General features: G+C 38.7%; 1 protein-coding gene across 1 annotated transcript in view; it reads right to left on the bottom strand.

Moving 5' to 3' along the window:
- Positions 1-19,186, bottom strand: part of PCNX2 (pecanex 2) — a 328,287-nt gene that overhangs the window by 281,168 nt on the left and 27,933 nt on the right. Inside the window, exon 5 of the mRNA XM_049789037.1 lies at positions 14,137-15,426. Coding sequence (XP_049644994.1) covers positions 14,137-15,426 — 1,290 coding nt within the window. The remainder of the gene's footprint in view (positions 1-14,136; positions 15,427-19,186) is intronic.

The following is a 19,186-nucleotide window of genomic DNA, read 5'->3' as shown; positions in this document are numbered from 1 at the left end:
AAACTCAAAGAACAATCCGAAAGATCAACGAAAGCAGAAGTTGGTTCTTTGAAAAAATAAACAAGATTGATAGACCACTGGCAAACCTAACAAAGAAAGAGAGAGAGAGAAACTTGATAACTCGTATCAGGAATGAAAAAGGAGAGATCACTACTGATATGACAGAGATTCAAAGGGTAATCAGAAACTACTTTGAAAAACTCTACGCCACTAAAAATGAGAACCTGGAAGAAATGGATAAATTCTTGGACTCTTATAATCTTCCACGGTTGAAGGAAGAGGATGTAGCATATCTAAACACCCCCATCACCATTGATGAAATTAAAACAGTAATCAAATGTCTGCCGAAAAACAAAAGCCCAGGTCCAGATGGATTCACTAATGAATTCTATCAAACTTTCCAAGAGGAACTACTGCCAATCTTGGCAAGACTCTTTCATGAAATTGAACAAACAGAAACACTTCCAAATAGCTTTTATGAAGCCAACATCACCTTGATACCTAAACCAGACAGAGACGCTACCAAAAAAGAAAATTACAGACCAATATCACTGATGAATGCAGATGCAAAGATCCTCAACAAAATCCTGGCAAATAGGATTCAATGCCTCATTAAGAAGATCATCCACTACGATCAAGTAGGTTTCATCCCAGGAATGCAAGGCTGGTTTAACATCCGTAAATCTATCAACATAATACACAACATCAATAACAAGAAAAATAAAAACCACATGATCATATCAATAGATGCAGAGAAAGCATTTGATAAGGTCCAACACCCATTCTTGATCAAAACTCTCAGCAAGATGGGAATGGAGGGAACCTTTCTCAATATAGTGAAGGCCATCTACCACAAGCCAGTGGCAAATATTATCCTCAATGGAGAAAAACTGAAAGCCTTCCCTCTAAATTCTGGTACAAGACAAGGCTGTCCTCTCTCACCACTCCTATTCAACATAGCACTGGAAGTACTTGCTATAGCGATTAGGCAAGAAAAGGATATCAAGGGAATCCAGATAGGAAAGGAAGAAGTCAAGCTCTCACTGTTTGCAGATGACATGATACTCTACTTAGAAAACCCTAAAGACTCTATCAAAAAGCTTCTAGAAACAATAGACTCATATAGCAAGGTGGCAGGCTACAAAATTAACACACAAAAATCAATGGCCTTTCTATACACCAACAGTAATAAAGAAGAAATGGACATTAAGAAAACAACCCCATTCACAATAGTACCACACAAACTCAAATATCTTGGAATCAACTTGACTAAATATGTGAAGGACCTATACAAAGAAAACTATAAAACTCTGCTCCAAGAAATAAGAGAGGACACACGGAAATGGAAACACATACCCTGCTCATGGATTGGCAGGATTAACATCATCAAAATGTCAATACTCCCCAAGGCATTATACAGATTTAATGCCATCCCTCTAAAGATACCCATGACATTCTTCAAAGAAGTGGATCAGACACTTTTGAAATTCATTTGGAACAATAAACACCCTCGAATAGCTAAAGCAATCATTGGGAAAAAGAATATGGGAGGAATTACTTTTCCCAACTTTAAACTGTACTACAAAGCAACAGTTATCAAAACAGCATGGTATTGGAATAAGGATAGGTCCTCAGATCAGTGGAATAGGCTTGAATACTCAGAAAATGTTCCCCAGAGATACAACCATCTAATTTTTGATAAAGGAGCAGGAAATCCTAAATGGAGCAGGGAAAGCCTCTTCAACAAGTGGTGTTGGCACAATTGGATAGCCACTTGCAAAAAATTAAACTTAGACCCCCAGCTAACATCATGTACAAAGGTAAAATCCAAATGGATTAAAGACCTCGATATCAGCCCCAAAACCATAAGATATATAGAACAGCACATAGGCAAAACACTACAGGACATTACAGGCATCTTCAAGGAGGAAACTGCACTCTCCAAGCAAGTGAAAGCAGAGATTAACAGATGGGAATATATTAAGCTGAGAAGCTTCTGCACCTCAAAGGAAATAGTGCCCAGGATACAAGAGCCACCCACTGAGTGGGAGAAACTATTCACCCAATACCCATCAGATAAGGGGCTAATCTCCAAAATATACAAGGCACTGACAGAACTTTACAAGAAAAAAACATCTAACCCCATCAAAAAATGGGGAGAAGAAATGAACAGACACTTTGACAAAGAAGAAATACGCATGGCCAAAAGACACATGAAAAAATGTTCCACATCACTAATCATCAGGGAGATGCAAATCAAAACAACGATGAGATACCACCTCACACCCCAGAGAATGGCACACATCACAAAGAATGAGAATAAACAGTGTTGGCGGGGATGTGGAGAGAAAGGAACTCTTATCCACTGCTGGTGGGAATGCTGTCTAGTTCAACCTTTATGGAAAGCGATATGGAGATTCCTCCAAAAACTGGAAATCGAGCTCCCATACGATCCAGCTATACCACTCCTAGGAATATACCCTAGGAACACAAAAATACAATACAAAAACCCCTTCCTTACACCTATATTCATTGCAGCTCTATTTACCATAGCAAGACTCTGGAAACAACCAAGATGCCCTTCAACAGATGAATGGCTAAAGAAACTGTGGTACATATACACAATGGAATATTATGCAGCTGTCAGGAGAGATGAAGTCATGAAATTTTCCTATACATGGATGTACATGGAATCTATTATGCTGAGTGAAATAAGTCAGAGAGAGAGAGAAAAACGCAGAATGGTCTCACTCATCTATGGGTTTTAAGAAAAATGAAAGACACCCTTGTAATAATAATTTTCAGACACAAAAGAGAAAAGAGCTGGAAGTTCCAGCTCACCTCAGGAAGCTCACCACAAAGAGTGATGAGTTTAGTTAGAGAAATAACTACATTTTGAACTGTCCTAATATTGAGAATGTATGAGGGAAATGTAGAGCCTGTTTAGGGTACAGGCGGGGGTTGGGTGGGGAGGAGGGTGATTTGGGACTTGGGTGATGGGAATGTTGCACTGGTGATGGGTGGTGTTCCTTTTATGACTGAAACCCAAACACAATCATGTATGTAATCAAGGTGTTTAAATAAAAAAAAATTAATAAAAAAAAAATAAAAAAAAAAATAAAAAAAAAATAAAAAAAAAAAAAAAAGAAAGTGTAAATGAGGAGTAATGATGATAGGAGTTAAGGAAGTTAAAGAGAAATATGATCTTATGAAGGTGTATGCAAAAGGGCAGAGTACAAAATGGACATTCTGCATATATAAAAACATAATTCAATGATAGTGAGTACTATTAATGTTTCTTGTGCACGCGATTTTGAAAATATAGACTCACAGAGATTACCAGTGACTTCAAGAAGCTGGGAGGCCAGAAGTTCAGGGCCCCACCCAGACCCTCCCTAAGGAGCTGAATGGATAATGGGGGAAAGCCTAGGGTACCTTCGAGCTCCACCAAGGGGCCCAACTCACTGGCTTGCCCAGGCATGTGGCCTGGGGAAGCCCTGGAGATCTGGAGCAAGAGGCAAGGTGGTAGAGGGGTGCTGGGGTTACCCAAGTCCTGCACCCCCACTAGGCCTGGTTAGGAAGGCCTCCGGCATGGCGGTGGCCTGCCAAACCCCCTCCTGCTAGACTCCCCTATTTTTTCTTTTATATAATTGTAATCATTCAAGCAAACAATGTTTTACTGGAGGAATATATGTTCACACCAATATATAGATAATATTTCAGCAAGTGTATATTTCACCACTGTACTCACTTCTAAATGTCCTATCATCACTTGACACCAGCCATTTAATGAGATCTGTTGTTTTTTTTTAAATTCTAATCTACTTATCTATGTCGCTAAATGGTCTTCATAATTACATCTTAAAATGACTGCAATAAATTTTAAAGTGGCTTAAAAAAAAAAAAAAATCTACTTCAACTATCTATTTAAAGAATATAAAAACAAAAGTTCAAAACAGAGCCGGAGACATGGAGGTAAGACATTTTCCTTTCATGCAGAAGGATGGTGGTTTGAATCCCGACATCCCATATGGTCCCCTGTGTGCCTGCCAGAGGCGATTTCTGAGCATAGAGCCAGGAGTAACCCCTGAGCGCTGCCAGGCGTGCCCCCAAAAAAGAAAAAAAAAGTTCAAAACATATATGCACTGTTGTGTTCAATGAATTATTATTTACCATAGCCAGGAACGGGAAATAACCCATGCACCCAGAAAGAGAGACAGAAAGAGATAGGAGAAAGATAAGAGTAGATAAATAGGTGATACATAAGCACAATATAATACTACTCAGCTGTTAAAAAAATGAAGAATTTTTTCCATTTGTAACATGGATAAAGTTGAAAATTACCCTGCCAAGTGAAATAAGTCAAATTATGATCTTACTTAAAAATGGGACATAAGAAACAAGAAGACCAAAAGAATCCAAAGATAAACCTGAATTTAGATTTTGAAAGGGGGGATTATGAATTACAAAACGTAGATAAGACTCAATAGACAGTGATAGAAATGTTTGCATTACAGCATTTTTGATCATTGGTAGGCATGTTATGGCAAGTTTATTTTCAAGAGGTGTATATAAACCAATATTGTCCCAGAAGAAAAAAAATTTAAAGCAAAGAAACCATTGTAAATTTACAAAAGTACATTTCTATACATCCAAAATGTGTTTATATTAAATCTTATTTTTCTAATTATGCAAACTTCAAAATATATTTTACAAAAAGTGTATATATGTTGAAATTATGTAACATACACATTTATACCATATATACTCGAGTATAACCTGAGTTTTTCCAGCACAAAATTTGTGCCAAAAATCCTGAACTCTGCCTATACTCTGGTCATACAGGTTATTTGATTTGGTGCGTGTGACTGAATCAAATTAATGTATTCTCCAGTTGTCTTCTGTCTGCTGGAGGGGGTGGTGCCTCAGCTCAGTCCACAAGTTGCAGCTGAGCTAAAAAGATAGGCAGCTGAAATAAACTAACTGCCACTATTTAACCTACAATATTCAATGGCACATTTAATTAAGTGAAAAACCCATTTAAGGCAGTAAAGTCGTGTAAATGAATGTTTATAAATCCTGAATCCTTATAATCAGAAGTTTTGGAGTATAAGGATTCAGGATTTTTAATCATTTATTTACAATGCTTTACTGTCTTAAATGATTTATTCACTTTATTAAAGTTGCCATTGAAAACTATGGGTTAATAGTGGTATGTTACTGGTAAACAGGATATCAAACAATCATGTATTATAAATGTAATCATGTATTTATTTACTTATTTATTTACTGATTCCTCAATTATTGTAATTATTTTGGGTATATATTTTTATTTTTTGAAATTTACCAGTGGCTGCTGCATTTTCCACCCAGGCTTATACTCGAGTCACTAAGTTTTCCTAGGTTTTAGGGTAAAATATGGGGGGAGGTCAAATTTATACTCAGGTTGGTTCATACTCAAGCATATACGGTACTTACAATCTACTTCACATATGGATCCAAGGAATTTTTTTTTTGGTTTTTGGTGTTTGGGTCACACTTGGCCACACTCAGGAGTGCGCTCAGAAGTTGCTCCTGTCAGGCTCGGGGGACCACTGAGATGCCAGGGTTCGAATCAGGGTCCATCCTGTGTTGGCTGTATGCAAGGTAAACGCCTTACCACTCTGCTATCACTCTGGTCCCAGATCCAAGGAATTCTTGAAGCAACATTAGAAAAAAACTAATTTGCCTTGTGAAAAAAATCATGATTGATTGAGACACTCCTGAATATATAAGTTATAAATGTGATATAAATTAAAATATGTACATACAGGTTAGTAATAAATAAAAAGTTAATGAATACACTTGAAAAATTTATGTACATTTAAACTTGGGGTGGAATATTTATTTTTATAATTTTGGGAACACACCCTGCAGCATTCAGAAGTTACTCCTGGCTCTGCACTCAGAAATTGTTCCTGACATGCTGGAGGACCATATGGGATGCCAGGATGGAACCCAGGTTATTCCAGGGTCAGCTGTATGCAAAGCAATCTGCTATTCTATTACTCCAGACCCTATATTTAGATTCTTAAGCATGAAAGTCTAAAAAACTAACTCAATGGGCTGAGCGTATGCTTTATACACTAGAGATTCAGTTGAATCGCAGGCACCCAAGAGTGCCCAAGAAATTTATCACTTAAAAATTTTGGGGGGTGTGGCCCAAAAACCAAAAAAAAAAAAAAAAAAATTTGGGGGGGGTCCACACCCATTGACACTAAGGGGTTACTCCTGGCTATGCGCTCAGAAATCACTCCTGGCTTGGGGGGACCATATGGGATGCCTGGGGATCGAACCACGTTCCATCCTAGGCTAGCACTTACAAGGCAGATGCCTTACCTCTAACACCACCAGCCCAGTCCCACTTAAAATTTGTATTCTCATTCTTCAAATCTAAATATTCAAGCCAGTGTTAGAATTGGCTCATTCATAAAATTCTTATACTTATAATGTATAATTGAATTAGAACTATATGTTCAACAATGTGAAGACAGTGGGATAATACCCTTCTCTTTGCTTGAGAATAATTTAAAATAAATAAGAATCTCAAAATCAATAAATATAAATTGTCCTATTTGTTTTCTTGTGTTTGGAATACTCTTAAATAAAGAACAAATATAAATGTGTTATCTTTTTGGGTTGTTTTTTTCTTTTTTTTGGTTTTTGGGCCACACCTGGTGACACTCAGGGGTTACTCCTGGCTATGCACTCAGAAATCACTCCTGGCTTGGGGAATCATATGGGATGCCTGGGGATAGAACCGTGGTCCATCCTAGGCTAGTGTACACAAGGCAGATGCCTTAACATCTTGTGCCACCATTCTTGCCTGATAAAAGTGTTATCTTATACATAATTCCATCATGTGCAACACTGTTAAGATTCTAAGGTCAACCTAAAGACATACTCCAGAGCCAATAATAGCAAGAACACAATTAAGTTTCTTCCTACTTTGTTCCCCGAAACAGCAAAGTTTATCTTCTTCAGGGCCTATTTTGCCTGAGAAGATCATGAGATATACACAGAGGCCCTAGAAAAACATGTTTGAAAGCCTACTAAAATTTATCTCAGGCCTCAAAATGTTAAATTAATTAGCTGCCATTTGAATACAAATTACACCATTGTGTGCCATCAAAAGTTTTTCTTCTTCAGACTTGAAATAATTAGAGAACATTTACAAACTTATACCTAAATCTTGAAGATAAACATTTCTAGCACATTTGAAAACTATCATAAAATATTTCATACAAGGGGCCGGGCGGTGGCGCTAAAGGTAAGGTGCCTGCCTTGCCTGCGCTATCCTTGGACGGACCGCGGTTCGATCCCCCGGTGTCCCATATGGTCCCCCAAGCCAGGAGCAACTTCTGAGCGCATAGCCAGGAGTAACCCCTGAGCGTTACCGGGTGTGGCCCAAAAACCAAAAAAAAAAAAAAAAAATATTTCATACAAAAATGTTTGCATGAAAAAAATGTGGGGTGGGAGGGAGAAAAAAATGTTTGCATTACATTTCACAGATTGTCAAGAAGAAAATTTCAGTTTTCAAGAAATATGGTTATGAGAAAGGAATCATAACATTTGGTATTAATCAACCACCATGTGCTATAAAACCATGCAAAATGACACATTTGACAGCTACATAAATTCATATTAATTATGAAATTATTAACATATATTTATTTTTTTTTATAAAAGGCCAGAGTGTTGGTGCAAGCGGTAGGGCGTTTGCCTCGCACGTGCTAACCTAGGATGGACTGCAGTTTGATTCCCGCCCAGTATCCCATGTGGTCCCCCAAGCCAGGAACGATTTCTAAGCCCACAGCCAGGAGTAACCCCTGAGCGTCACTGGTGTAGCCCAAAAGGAAAAATATATACATATTTTTTATTTTAGTATCTTCTCTCCTTAATTGGGAACATTACATATATCTAAATATGGGTGACAGTTTTATTTTTATTTTATTTTATTTTATTTTTAGTTTGGGGCCCACACCCAGTGGCACTCAGAGTTACTCCTGACTCTGCACTCAGAAATCGCTCCTGGAAGACTCAGGGAACCATATAGGATGATGGAGATTTAACCCAGCAAGCACCCTCCTCACTGTGCTATAAAGGGCTGGAATGATAGCACAGCAGTAAGGCATTTGCCTTGCATGCAGCCAACACAGGACGGACCCTAATTCGATTCCCGGCATCCCATATGGTCCCCCGAGCCTGCCAGGAGTGATTTCTGAGTGCAGAGCCAGGAGTAACCCCTGAGTGCCGTCAGGTGTGACCCAAAACCAAAACCAAACCAATCCAAAACACACCAAAAAAATAAATAAATAAATAAATAAATAAATAAATAAATAAAACACTGAAGATGTTCCAAGCTGAAACTGCACTCTCTAGAGACACTTGGAAGGTTGGGACCCCCAGCAACAGTGACCCCTGACTCCAGATATTCCCTTGGTCAGAAATTAGCCAGCTCTGAACTTTGCCTACCTTGATAATCAAAAAGTGTGGAGACTTCTGCATTGTCTATATGAATATAATTGATAACTATCTCCTATCTATTCACAGATAGGAGGTACATGGCACTATTAATTCTTAGACTATATACAGATGAAAAACTCAGTTAACAGAGTAACTATTCTAATACCTGGAGATTGAAAAAAAAAAGTGCTGTTAAATAATTGCTGGATCAAAGAGTAAATCAAGAAATTTTAAGAGAATTTTTTTTTTTTGGTTTTGGGGCCATACCTGGTGACACTCAAGGGATACTCCTGGCTATGTGCTCAGGAATCACTCCTGACTTGGGGAACCATATGGGACACCTGGGGATCGAACCGTGGTCCATCCTAGGCTAGCGCACACAAGGCAGATGCCTTACCACTTGTGCCACTGCTCCAGCCCCCCCAAAAATTTCTTTTAAAAAGAAATTTAAAAAACTCCTTGAAAGTAATAATGACAAAGAAACAAGTTAAACTCTATGGGACACAGTCAAGGCAGTAATTAGGGGAAAACTCATAGTGATATAGGTATACATAAGGAAAAAAGAAAAAGAAAATCAACAACCAAAACACACACTGTAAACATCTAGAAAACAAACAACAAAGGAACCCAAAAGCTAGTAGAATAAAATATAAAATACTAAAAACCAGAGCAAACATCAATGCCAAAAAAAAAAAAATGAAAAAAATGAAAAAACACAGTAAATGAAACTAGGTGCTGGGTTTTTGAAAGAATAAAGGAGAGGAATAAATTGTTGGCAAGACTGAAAAGGGAAAAAAAGAAAATGTTTTCAAATACATTGGATCAGAAAGAAGAGAAATTACAATGCAAATTCAGGAAATATATGACATCATGAGATCTTATTATGAACAACATTATTCTGTCAAGCTAGAGAACTTATAAGCATGGAATGATTTCTAGAAACATGAAATCTCCCAAAAATGGAATGAGGAAGAAGTAGACAACTTAAACAGGTCAATCACATGCAAGAAAATTGAAATATAAATTAAAAATATCCCCAGAATAAAAATACAGACTCAGATGTGCTTATAGGTGTGATTTATCAAACATTCAGGGAAGATTTATTGACATTGATACTTAGACTCTTCCAAAATATCAAAGAAATTGGAACCTTCTCTATTTGGAACCTTCTCTTTTTGGAAGCTAATATAACACTGATAGCAAAAGCTGAGATACTACCAAATACTTCTTCACACAAATGAAGAAGGATCTCCCTGATGAAAATCGAGCCAAAAATCTTCAACAAGAGCTGCAACCATGCCCACAAATGCAGTCATCATGTTCACACTAGGCCAGCTCCATACACTCACTCATTTCTCAAATGAGATGCAAACCAAGCCATGAAAGATTATGGGTACATCAGCCCATACAGCAGAAAGTTGGCCATCTCAGGAGGTGAAGGTGGGCCAAGTCCATGCCTTGCTGAAACCATCTTGCTGCCTTCATCACCTAAAATCACCTTTTCCCTAATGAAAAATCATGGGCCCTCTATGACTTCCTTCGGAGACACCAAACTGCTACACTTCAGATATACTGCTACACTTCAGATATGCTGCCTTTTGGGCTGATATCACCAAAGAATTATGGACGTTTGATGGTTTGAGGGCTGATATCACCAGGGTTTTATCGAGCAAATTTTATGGATACACCCTCCCTGCTGTATCTTCCTTCTAAGAAGCCTGGAAGCTGTAACCATGTCCACAAATGCAGTCACCATGTTTCTCAAATGAGATGTAAACCAAGTCATGAAAAAATTATGTATACCAGCCATCCTGCAGAATGCTGACACTCTTAGAAGAGGACAGGCCAACCACCTGCTCTGGCAAAGCCATATCTCCTGCATCCATCAAACAAAAAGTCACCATTTTACTGATGTCCCTGCCACACCACCCTCTATGATTCACTTTGGGAACACCAATCTGACAAAACTTCAGGTTCACTGGTATTTGGGCTGATATCACCAGAGCTTTCTGGAGTGAGTATGGTCATACTTCCCCTAAATCCTCCTTCACTAAGAGACTTGGCAGCTGAAAATATGCCCCTAAAATCTGCAATATAAATAGTAGCGCTTTGAATTTTGGGGCTTCATTCACTTGATGTTGTCATTCCTATAGGGATACATCATTTTAACAGAATTATTAAACTTTCTGCCACTGTATTAATGGCTTCCTTGGAGATACAATAATTTTCACAAATATTCTTGCTACTGTACTTTTTCTATTTTCTTTCTGTTTTAAAAACTTGCCTCTGTTCCTTTTTCTTTTTTCCTTCCATTTTTCTTTTGTTTTTGGCTTTTGGGTCACACCCGGCGGTGCTCAGGGGTTAGTCCTGGCTGTCTGCTCAGAAATAGCCCTCGCAGGCATGGGGGACCATATGGGACACCGGGATTCGAACCAACCACCTTTGGTCCTGGATCGGCTGCTTGCAAGGCAAACGCCGCTGTGCTCCCTCAGGGCCCCCTTCTATTCTATTATTAAAATAACTTTGCTCTCACTTATATGAAAACAAATGTATTGTGGTCAACTATGTGAACTATGTGATGCATTTTCTTTAAATAGATTATTCTTCAACAAAATTTTAGCAAACCATATATAACAGCACATCAAAGAAATTATAATTCATAATCAGGTGGGTTTCATCCTTGAGATGCAGGAATGGTTCAATATATTAAATCATTAATATCGTATATCAGTAAAAGAAAAGATAAAAATCATATGATCATATCTATCAATGCAGGGAAAACTTTTTAGAAGATCCAACACATATTCATGATTAAAACCCTCAGTAGAATAGGGGTGGAAGAAATCTTTCTCAAGAGATTAACAGCTACCTATAAAAAGCCCCAATATTATTCTTCATGGTGAAATGTTGAAAGCATTGGTGTTGAAGTCAGGTACATGGCAAGAATGTTCATCGTTTCCATTCTTGTTGAATATCCTATTAGAAGTACTAGCAACAGGAATCAGACAAGAGAAGGAAATCAAAAGAATCCAAATTGGAGAAAAGTAAAATTATCTCTAATTTCAAATGACTTAAGATATACATTAGGGGCCTGGAGAGATAGCACAGCGGCGTGTCCAAAAAATAAAAAAATCATCAAATATCTAGGAATCAACTAAATAGAAGTGAGAGTAATACCATAAAATTTCAAAACTGGTGAGAACAGTATTCTCTGAGTTGAATGAATTGGCTTCAGTTGAAGAGCTCAGCATGGGATGGCAAGATGACCATGGGAGTGGCAAAGATGGCAGAATGACCATGGGCATAAGAGCCAATATGAGGAGAATCAGCGGCCTGATCAGCTGTCATCAAGGGAAGTGATGTGTGTCAAGTAAGTGGTCCCACAAAAGCAGCCATCCCAGAATAAAACTGAGTGGCTGTAGTGAGAACATAGCAGGGGACAGCAGGACAACCATGTACACAGTGTCAGCACAAGGAGAATAAGCAGTCTGATCAGCTTTCTTCAGGGAAGCAACTTATGTCAGGTTGGAGGGCCCCAGAGAATAATGAGCTCTGAGTTAAACCAAATGACTGCAGTGAGAAGAGCATAGCAGCGGGTGTTGAGACAACCATGGGTGGGAACACAAGAGCAAGGAGAATCAGTGAGCTAATCAGCTTTCCTCAGGGAAGTGACTATTACCAGGCGAGTGGATCCATAAAAACAGCCAGCCTAGAGTTAAGCCAACTGAGATGAGAACATGGTACAGGACAACTCAATGATCATAGATGCAGGTACAGCTCAAAGAGAGGCAGCAGCCTGGTTGTCTTTTATCAGGAAGAAGATTGTGCTAGGTAGTGGCCTCATAAGAAGAGGATGTTCTAATGCATTTATCCACAGAAACAGCTGCATAATCTGTTTGGAAGCCATGGACTCCCAATACAATGCTCACTGTAAGGTTTTAGTGTCTTAATTTTAATACTAATATGTTTATAATAACTTTTTTTTTTTTTTGGTTTTTGGGTCACACCCGGCGGTGCTCAAGGGTTACTCCTGGCTGTCTGTCTGCTCAGAAATAGCTCCTGGCAGGCACGGGGGACCATATGGGTCACCGGGATTCGAACCAACCACCTTTGGTCCTGGATCGGCTGCTTGCAAGGCAAACGCTGCTGTGCTATCTCTCCAGTCCCTATAATAACTTTTTTGGTTTTTTTTGTTTGTTTGTTTTGGTTTGGTTTTCTTGCTTGATTTTTGAGGGGGCCACACCCAGTGATGCTCAGGGGTTACTCCTGGCTATGTGCTCAGAAATCGCTCCTGGCATGGAGGACCATATGGGATGCCGGAGGATCAAACTGCGGTCCATCCTAGGCTAGCACTGGCAAGGCAGACGCCTTACTGCTCCGCACCACCGTGCTGGCCCCTGTAAAAACCCTTTTAATGTTTTTGTTTACACTGGTCCTTGGAGCAATAGGTTAGACACACTAGTTTTGAATTACAGTGCTATATTCTGTTAGAGTCCTAATACAATGCTCATTATAATACTGTCTTAACAAATATTTTAAACTATTCATTTTCTATTTAATTATGCCTGCTAATCTGATCTAATGCTTCTATCCACAGGTATCTTTGGAAAAGACATCTGTATGCCACAAACTCTAGCTATAGTGTTCATTCATTGAGTGTGTCTTTGCGATTTATTTTCAATTCAAGCTAGTTTACTATTATATCATAATGTCTTTGTTCTCAATTTGCTTTCAGGAGAGAAACTTATTCAGATGTGTTTCTTGTAGGCAGTGAAATACTGGATTCAATTTTCTGATTCGTTTTGCCATTCCATGCCCCTGAGCCACTGAACACAGTGGCTGTGACTGGGGTTGAATAGATAGTACAGAGAGTTAAGGGGCTGCCTTGCATGCTACCTTCCCTGATTCAACTTCCAGTACCATATATATAATTCTCTGAGTACCACGATAAGTGATTACTAGGCACAAAGTCAGATATAACCTACAATTCCTGCTAAATATGGCCCAATCTCTATTCTCCTCCCTAAAAAAACACACAAAAATAAAAACCAAATTTCCAGTATAACATCAAATAACTGCCCAATAGTTGACCATCCCATAATCAGCAAAGCCAAATCACAGAAGGTAATGAACAAAAAGATTTTATTGCCTCTGTCTCCTTAGAGCAGAATTGAAGATTCTTTTATCTATTTTTATTTTTATTTTTTCTTGGTTTTTTGAGCCACACCTGTTTGATGCTCAGGGGTTACTCCTGGCTAAGTGCTCAGAAATCGCCCTTGGCTTGGGGGAAACATATGGGATGCCAGGGGATCGAACCACGGTCCTTCCTTGGCTAGCGCTTGCAAGGCAGACACCTTACCTCTAGCGCCACCTCGCTGGCCCCTCTTTTTTTGTTTTTGTTTTTGGGCCACACCCAAAGGGCCACATGCTCAAGGGCTACTCCTGGCTAGGCACTCAGAAATCGATCCTGGAAAAAAAAAAAGAAATCGTTCCTGGCTCGGGGGACCATATGGGATTCCGGGGATCGAACCCAGGTCCATCCTGGGTCAGCCACATACAAGGCAAATGCCCCACCGCTGTGCTATCGCTCTGGCACAGAATTGAATATTCTTAAATCATATGAAATCATACCTCTGAGAAGCCCACTTTCTCTGTTTTGCTCTGCTAAATCACTCTTTTGGTTAGATGCTACCACCTTGGAAGTGTTAATTGACTCTAACAGAGAGACAAATTCCAGGAAGTTAGATTCATTTGGTATTTGTCCCTCTTTTGCTTCCAAGTCGGATTTTGAAGTTGGCATTGTTTTTTCTTTATCATTGGTCATTTCTGTGGAACTCTTGCTCAGGAAGACATCTGTCCCACTATCTACACTGAGGACTCGGGCATGTCTCTTTTCATGGCTACTTTTACAAGATAAGGGGTCAAGATTATCTTGAACATTTTCTCCTTCAGATTCGAAGATCACAGTAGGTGTGAGTTTGGGAGTTGTTTCACAATAGTCCTTTAGGGAAGAGTTGTAGTCCTTTGTGATGTTGCCCCCCTCTGCAGATTCATAGCCAGAACACTGATTGGAGGATTCCACCACCAGCAGTTTCTCAGGAGTTCTTTCACTTTCATTATTTTCTAGACAACTGATGTCTCCTCCTGCATCCTCAGGCAGCTCCAGAGTAATGACAGGAATTCTGGTTTGTTCCAAACTTGAAGGACTTGTCATCCCTGTGTGAGTTAGCTCATCATCAGTCTTTAAACCAGTTCTTTCAGTGCCAATGACTTTCAGGTGGAGTGAGCTTTCCATGTCTGTCATGGAATTAGGGCTACTGCTCATGGTGATGACAATTTTAATGGGTTCATGCAGACTCAGTGGTGCTCCGGGTTGAGATGTGTCAATAAGAGTAACTGCAACTTCACTATCTGAGTAGTGCACTCCCTGGTTCAAGGTAGCATCCACCTGCTCAGATGTATCTACAGGCTCCTGTGTTGGTTTGGCAACGACAGTGCTACACTGAAGGAAGCTACTGCTTAAGCTTTCCTGAGGTGATGTGCTTTGCAACTCTTCCTTTATAGAGCCCTGGCCATAATTAACAGACTCTGGGATCAGGACTGAGTTTTCGCTACCCCAAGGCTGGAAAGAGACATCTTTTTCTAGTAAGTCATATTGAGACAAAGATAGATGTGCCAACTTCTTCAGGACTTCTTTATCTACTAAACCACCCTCAGATCTGTGTCGAAAAGGGAGCAGTCCCTTCCCTACTTGTTCCTTCCCTTCAATTAAAGTCTCTGCAACAACTGGTTTCGCTGGTCTTGCACGCAAAGTTATAGTTTCTGGTACATATGCTTTAGAAACAGTTAAACTTTCTGTTTTGTTACCAGGTGAGGTAGATGATACTGGAGCCGCAGGTTGTTCATCTGAAAGAATGACATCTGAAATAAATAACAGTAACTGTTTAGTAATAAATAATGTCCCAAGGTAAGACCTAATAACAACAAAACTAAAAATCAGCACCAGCTACTAAGTGATTACCTGCTTGTTTTTTAAAATATCACCTCCAGAGGGTAGACTGATAGCACAGTGGGTAGGACATTTGCCTTGCACACGACCAACCAGTTTCAAACCTTGACATCCCATATTCTTTCTAGAGCCTGCCAGGGGTAATTTCTAATGCAAGGATCAGGAATATCCCCTGTGCACTGCTGATTTTGGCCCCAAAATAAACAAACATAAAATACAATATTACCTCCACTGAATTTATTTGTTCTAGAAATCTCCATTAAAAATAATCCAGTCATTTAACTTGCACTACTTTATAGTCTCATGAGGAATACTGGTATGATGTAAAGGAAATACGTGAACTCTCAGAGAAACACAAAGGTTTTATTTTTTTTTACAAGCTATGAGACATTAGGTATTTTACTTAATCCCCTTAAACCAATATTTTTCAACTGTGACTTTACTGGTATTTTGACCAAATACTCCACTCTGGTGAGCTGTCCTGTACATGTAGTATGCTTAAATATATTCCTGACCACTTGAAGATATTATGTATTCAGACCCTCAGCAAAGGCAATGAAAAATGTCTTTAAATATTGTCAAATATACTCTGGAGAGCAAAGTTCCCCAGATGAGAACTGAGGAATTTTCTTGGGGAATGGGTGAAACCATAGCTGGAATGCACAGGGGTGGCTCAAACTCAGCAGTGCTCAGGAACTAGAAAACAAACACGTCCAAGTCAAGCATGTGTACTATATCTCTGGCCCAGACAACTGGAAAACTTTAATTGTCAATAATATGTCCATAAAAGGTAATGGGGAACTATTTCTGAGTGTAGAGCCAGGAGTTATCCCTTACTGCAGCTGGAAGTGACCCCAAAACAAAACAAAACAAAACAAAAAGAACTGGAAAATGACCAACAAAAGGAGCCAAAAATGGGCAGGAGGAGATAAATACATATAGCAGAAAATAATAAATTGGTACTTAAAAAACAATCCAAAAGGTCAATAAAAGAAAAAGTTTGTTCTTTGAAAAAATATAATAATTCACAAATAAAATTATAAAGTTAAAAAACCATTAGCAAGCCCATAGATTCATGAATGAAATCTCTCAAGTCCTTAAAGAGGATCTACTGCCAGTCTATTTTAGGCTGTTTCAAAAAATTGAAGAAACAGAAATACTTTCTATGAAGCAAATATCACCCTGATACCAAAAGCAGACAAAGAAACCACAGAAAAAGAAAGAAAGAAAGAAAGAAAGAAAGAAGGAAGGAAGGAAGGAAGGAAGGAAGGAAGGAAGGAAGGAAGGAAGGAAGGAAGGAAGGAAGGAAGGAAGGAAGGAAGGAAGGAAGGAAGGAAGGAAGGAAGAAGAAGAAAGAAAGAAAGAAAGAAAGAAAGAAAGAAAGAAAGAAAGAAAGAAAGAAAGAAAGAAAGAAAGAAAGAAAGAAAGAAAGAAAGAAAGAAAGATAGAAAGAAAGATAGAAAGAAAGATAGAAAGAAGGAAGAAAGGAGGAAGAAAGGAAGAAAGAAAGAAAGAAAGAAAGAAAGAAAGAAAGAAAGAAAGAAAGAAAGAAAGAAAGAAAGAAAGAAAGAAAGAAAGAAAGAAAGAAAGAAAGAAAGAAAGAAAGGAAGGAAGGAAGGAAGGAAGGAAGGAAGGAAGGAAAAAGAAAGAAAGAAAGAAAGAAAGAAAGAAAGAAAGAAAGAAAGAAAGAAAGAGAGAGAGAGAGAGAGAGAGAAAGAAAGAAAGAAAGAAAGAAAGAAAGAAAGAAAGAAAGAAAGAAAGAAAGAAAGAAAGAAAGAAAGAAAGAAAGAAAGAAAGAAAGAAAGAAAGAAAGAAAGAAAGAAAGAAAGAAAGAAAGAAAGAAAGAAAGAAAGAAAGAAAGAAAGAAAGAAAGAAAAGATAGAAAGATCTCTAACTCTAGAGGTCTGACTGACACAAATGTAACTGAGCAGGACTTCTGGAAACATAATGAAAGACTATCCTAGGCTTCATCCTAGGATCGGTGCAAAAACCAAGACCACCAACTAAGGAAGACAGATTAAAACAATAGTGATGGAACAGAACTTCTAGAACTGTAAAGAAAGACTCCATCCTAGGCTCCATCCTATGACCTGTGCAAATATCAATATCTCTAGTTACAGAGGCATGATTTTATCATCCACAACTAAGCAGAAAGTTTCCAGATACCACAAAAGGTCCTAGGGGAGGGTAAAAGAGCATGTACGTAGCCTGGAGTTATTCCTATGACAGTATACTTCAAGGGTAGAGAAACCCTGTATCCCTTAGGCTAAGGGAATTTCCTTTCTAATCTCCTCAATATTTAATGTGCTTATGCAAAAAAATAAAAGAAGTAGCACAAATTAATTTTTTGTTATTATTGCTGTTGCTTGTTTTTTTGTGCTTTGTTTTGTTTTTATTTCAGGACTGTGGTTATTGTTTGGTGGTTGTCTTTATTGCTGTGGTGCTTTTCAGATTATTTTGTTTGATTTTTTTGTATTGTTGTTATATTTTCTTCCTTTTACCCTGTCATTTCTTTTTTTTTTTTTTTTTTTTTTTTGTGGTTTTTGGGTCACACCTGGCAGTGCTCAGGGGTTATTCCTGGCTCCATGCTCAGAAATTGCTCCTGGCAGGCACAGGGGACCATATGGGATGCCGGGATTCGAACTGATGACCTCCTGCATGAAAGGCAAACACCTTACCTCCATGCTATCTCTCCGGCCCCACCCTGTCATTTCTTAATTTGATATTTATAGCCTCTAGAAGGACTCCTCCTATTTTTTACTTGTTTGATTTTTGCCCCCTTTTTTTCTTTCCTTCAAACAGAACCACATAACTTGAACCACCTTGTTCTGACTCACAAATTGAGAAGAAAATAATTGAAGGTACCAAGATCAAATATTCATATGAACATTGAGTAGAAATAAAAAATGATCAGACTTAAACACCAAATCCAAAACCAATGACAACAGAATCAATACCCAATCTACAACAAGCTAGACACAGAGGGGACCACTTATACTAGCAGCCCGGGGTGGGGGGAGGGCAAAAGAGGGGGATATGGAATGCATGCTGGGACGGGGTGGAGGGAGGACAAATTGGTGGTGGGAATGCCCCTGATTTAATGTTACTATGTACCTAAAATATTACTGTGAAAGATTTGTAATCCACTTAGGTCAAATTAAATTATTAAAAAAAAAACAAAACAAAAGTGTACCTATCAAGGAGGCAGACTGGAAATGAGAGGGAAGCTGTGGACACATCTTCTGGAAGGAGGGAAATTCACACTGCTGCTGGGATATGTATCAGAATATGCCTAAAACTGTTGTGAAGAAATTTTTTATTTATGGTGCCTAATTTAAAAATAAAAAGAGGTCTCATCCTGATACAAACTATTGATGAAATACACAAAGCTATAATACTTAATGGTGAAACTGAATAGTTCCCTAGGGGGGAAAAAAAAAGAAACAAAGCAATGTTTACTCTCACTGCTTCTATAAACTTAGTACCTGAAATTCTACTCAGGTCAATTAGTCAAGGAAAGAAATAAAAGGCAACTAGCAACTAGAGCAATAGTATAGAAGTAATATGTTTGCCTTACGGGGCCGGGCGGTGGCGCTGGAGGTAAGGTGCCTGCCTTGCCTTCGCTAGCCTAGGACGGACCGCGGTTCGATCCCCCGGCGTCCCATATGGTCC

The sequence above is a fragment of the Suncus etruscus genome, chromosome 15 (genome assembly GCF_024139225.1).
Source record: "Suncus etruscus isolate mSunEtr1 chromosome 15, mSunEtr1.pri.cur, whole genome shotgun sequence".
Classification (NCBI taxonomy): Eukaryota; Metazoa; Chordata; class Mammalia; order Eulipotyphla; family Soricidae; genus Suncus; species Suncus etruscus.
This window is presented reverse-complemented; position numbering and strand designations above follow the sequence as displayed.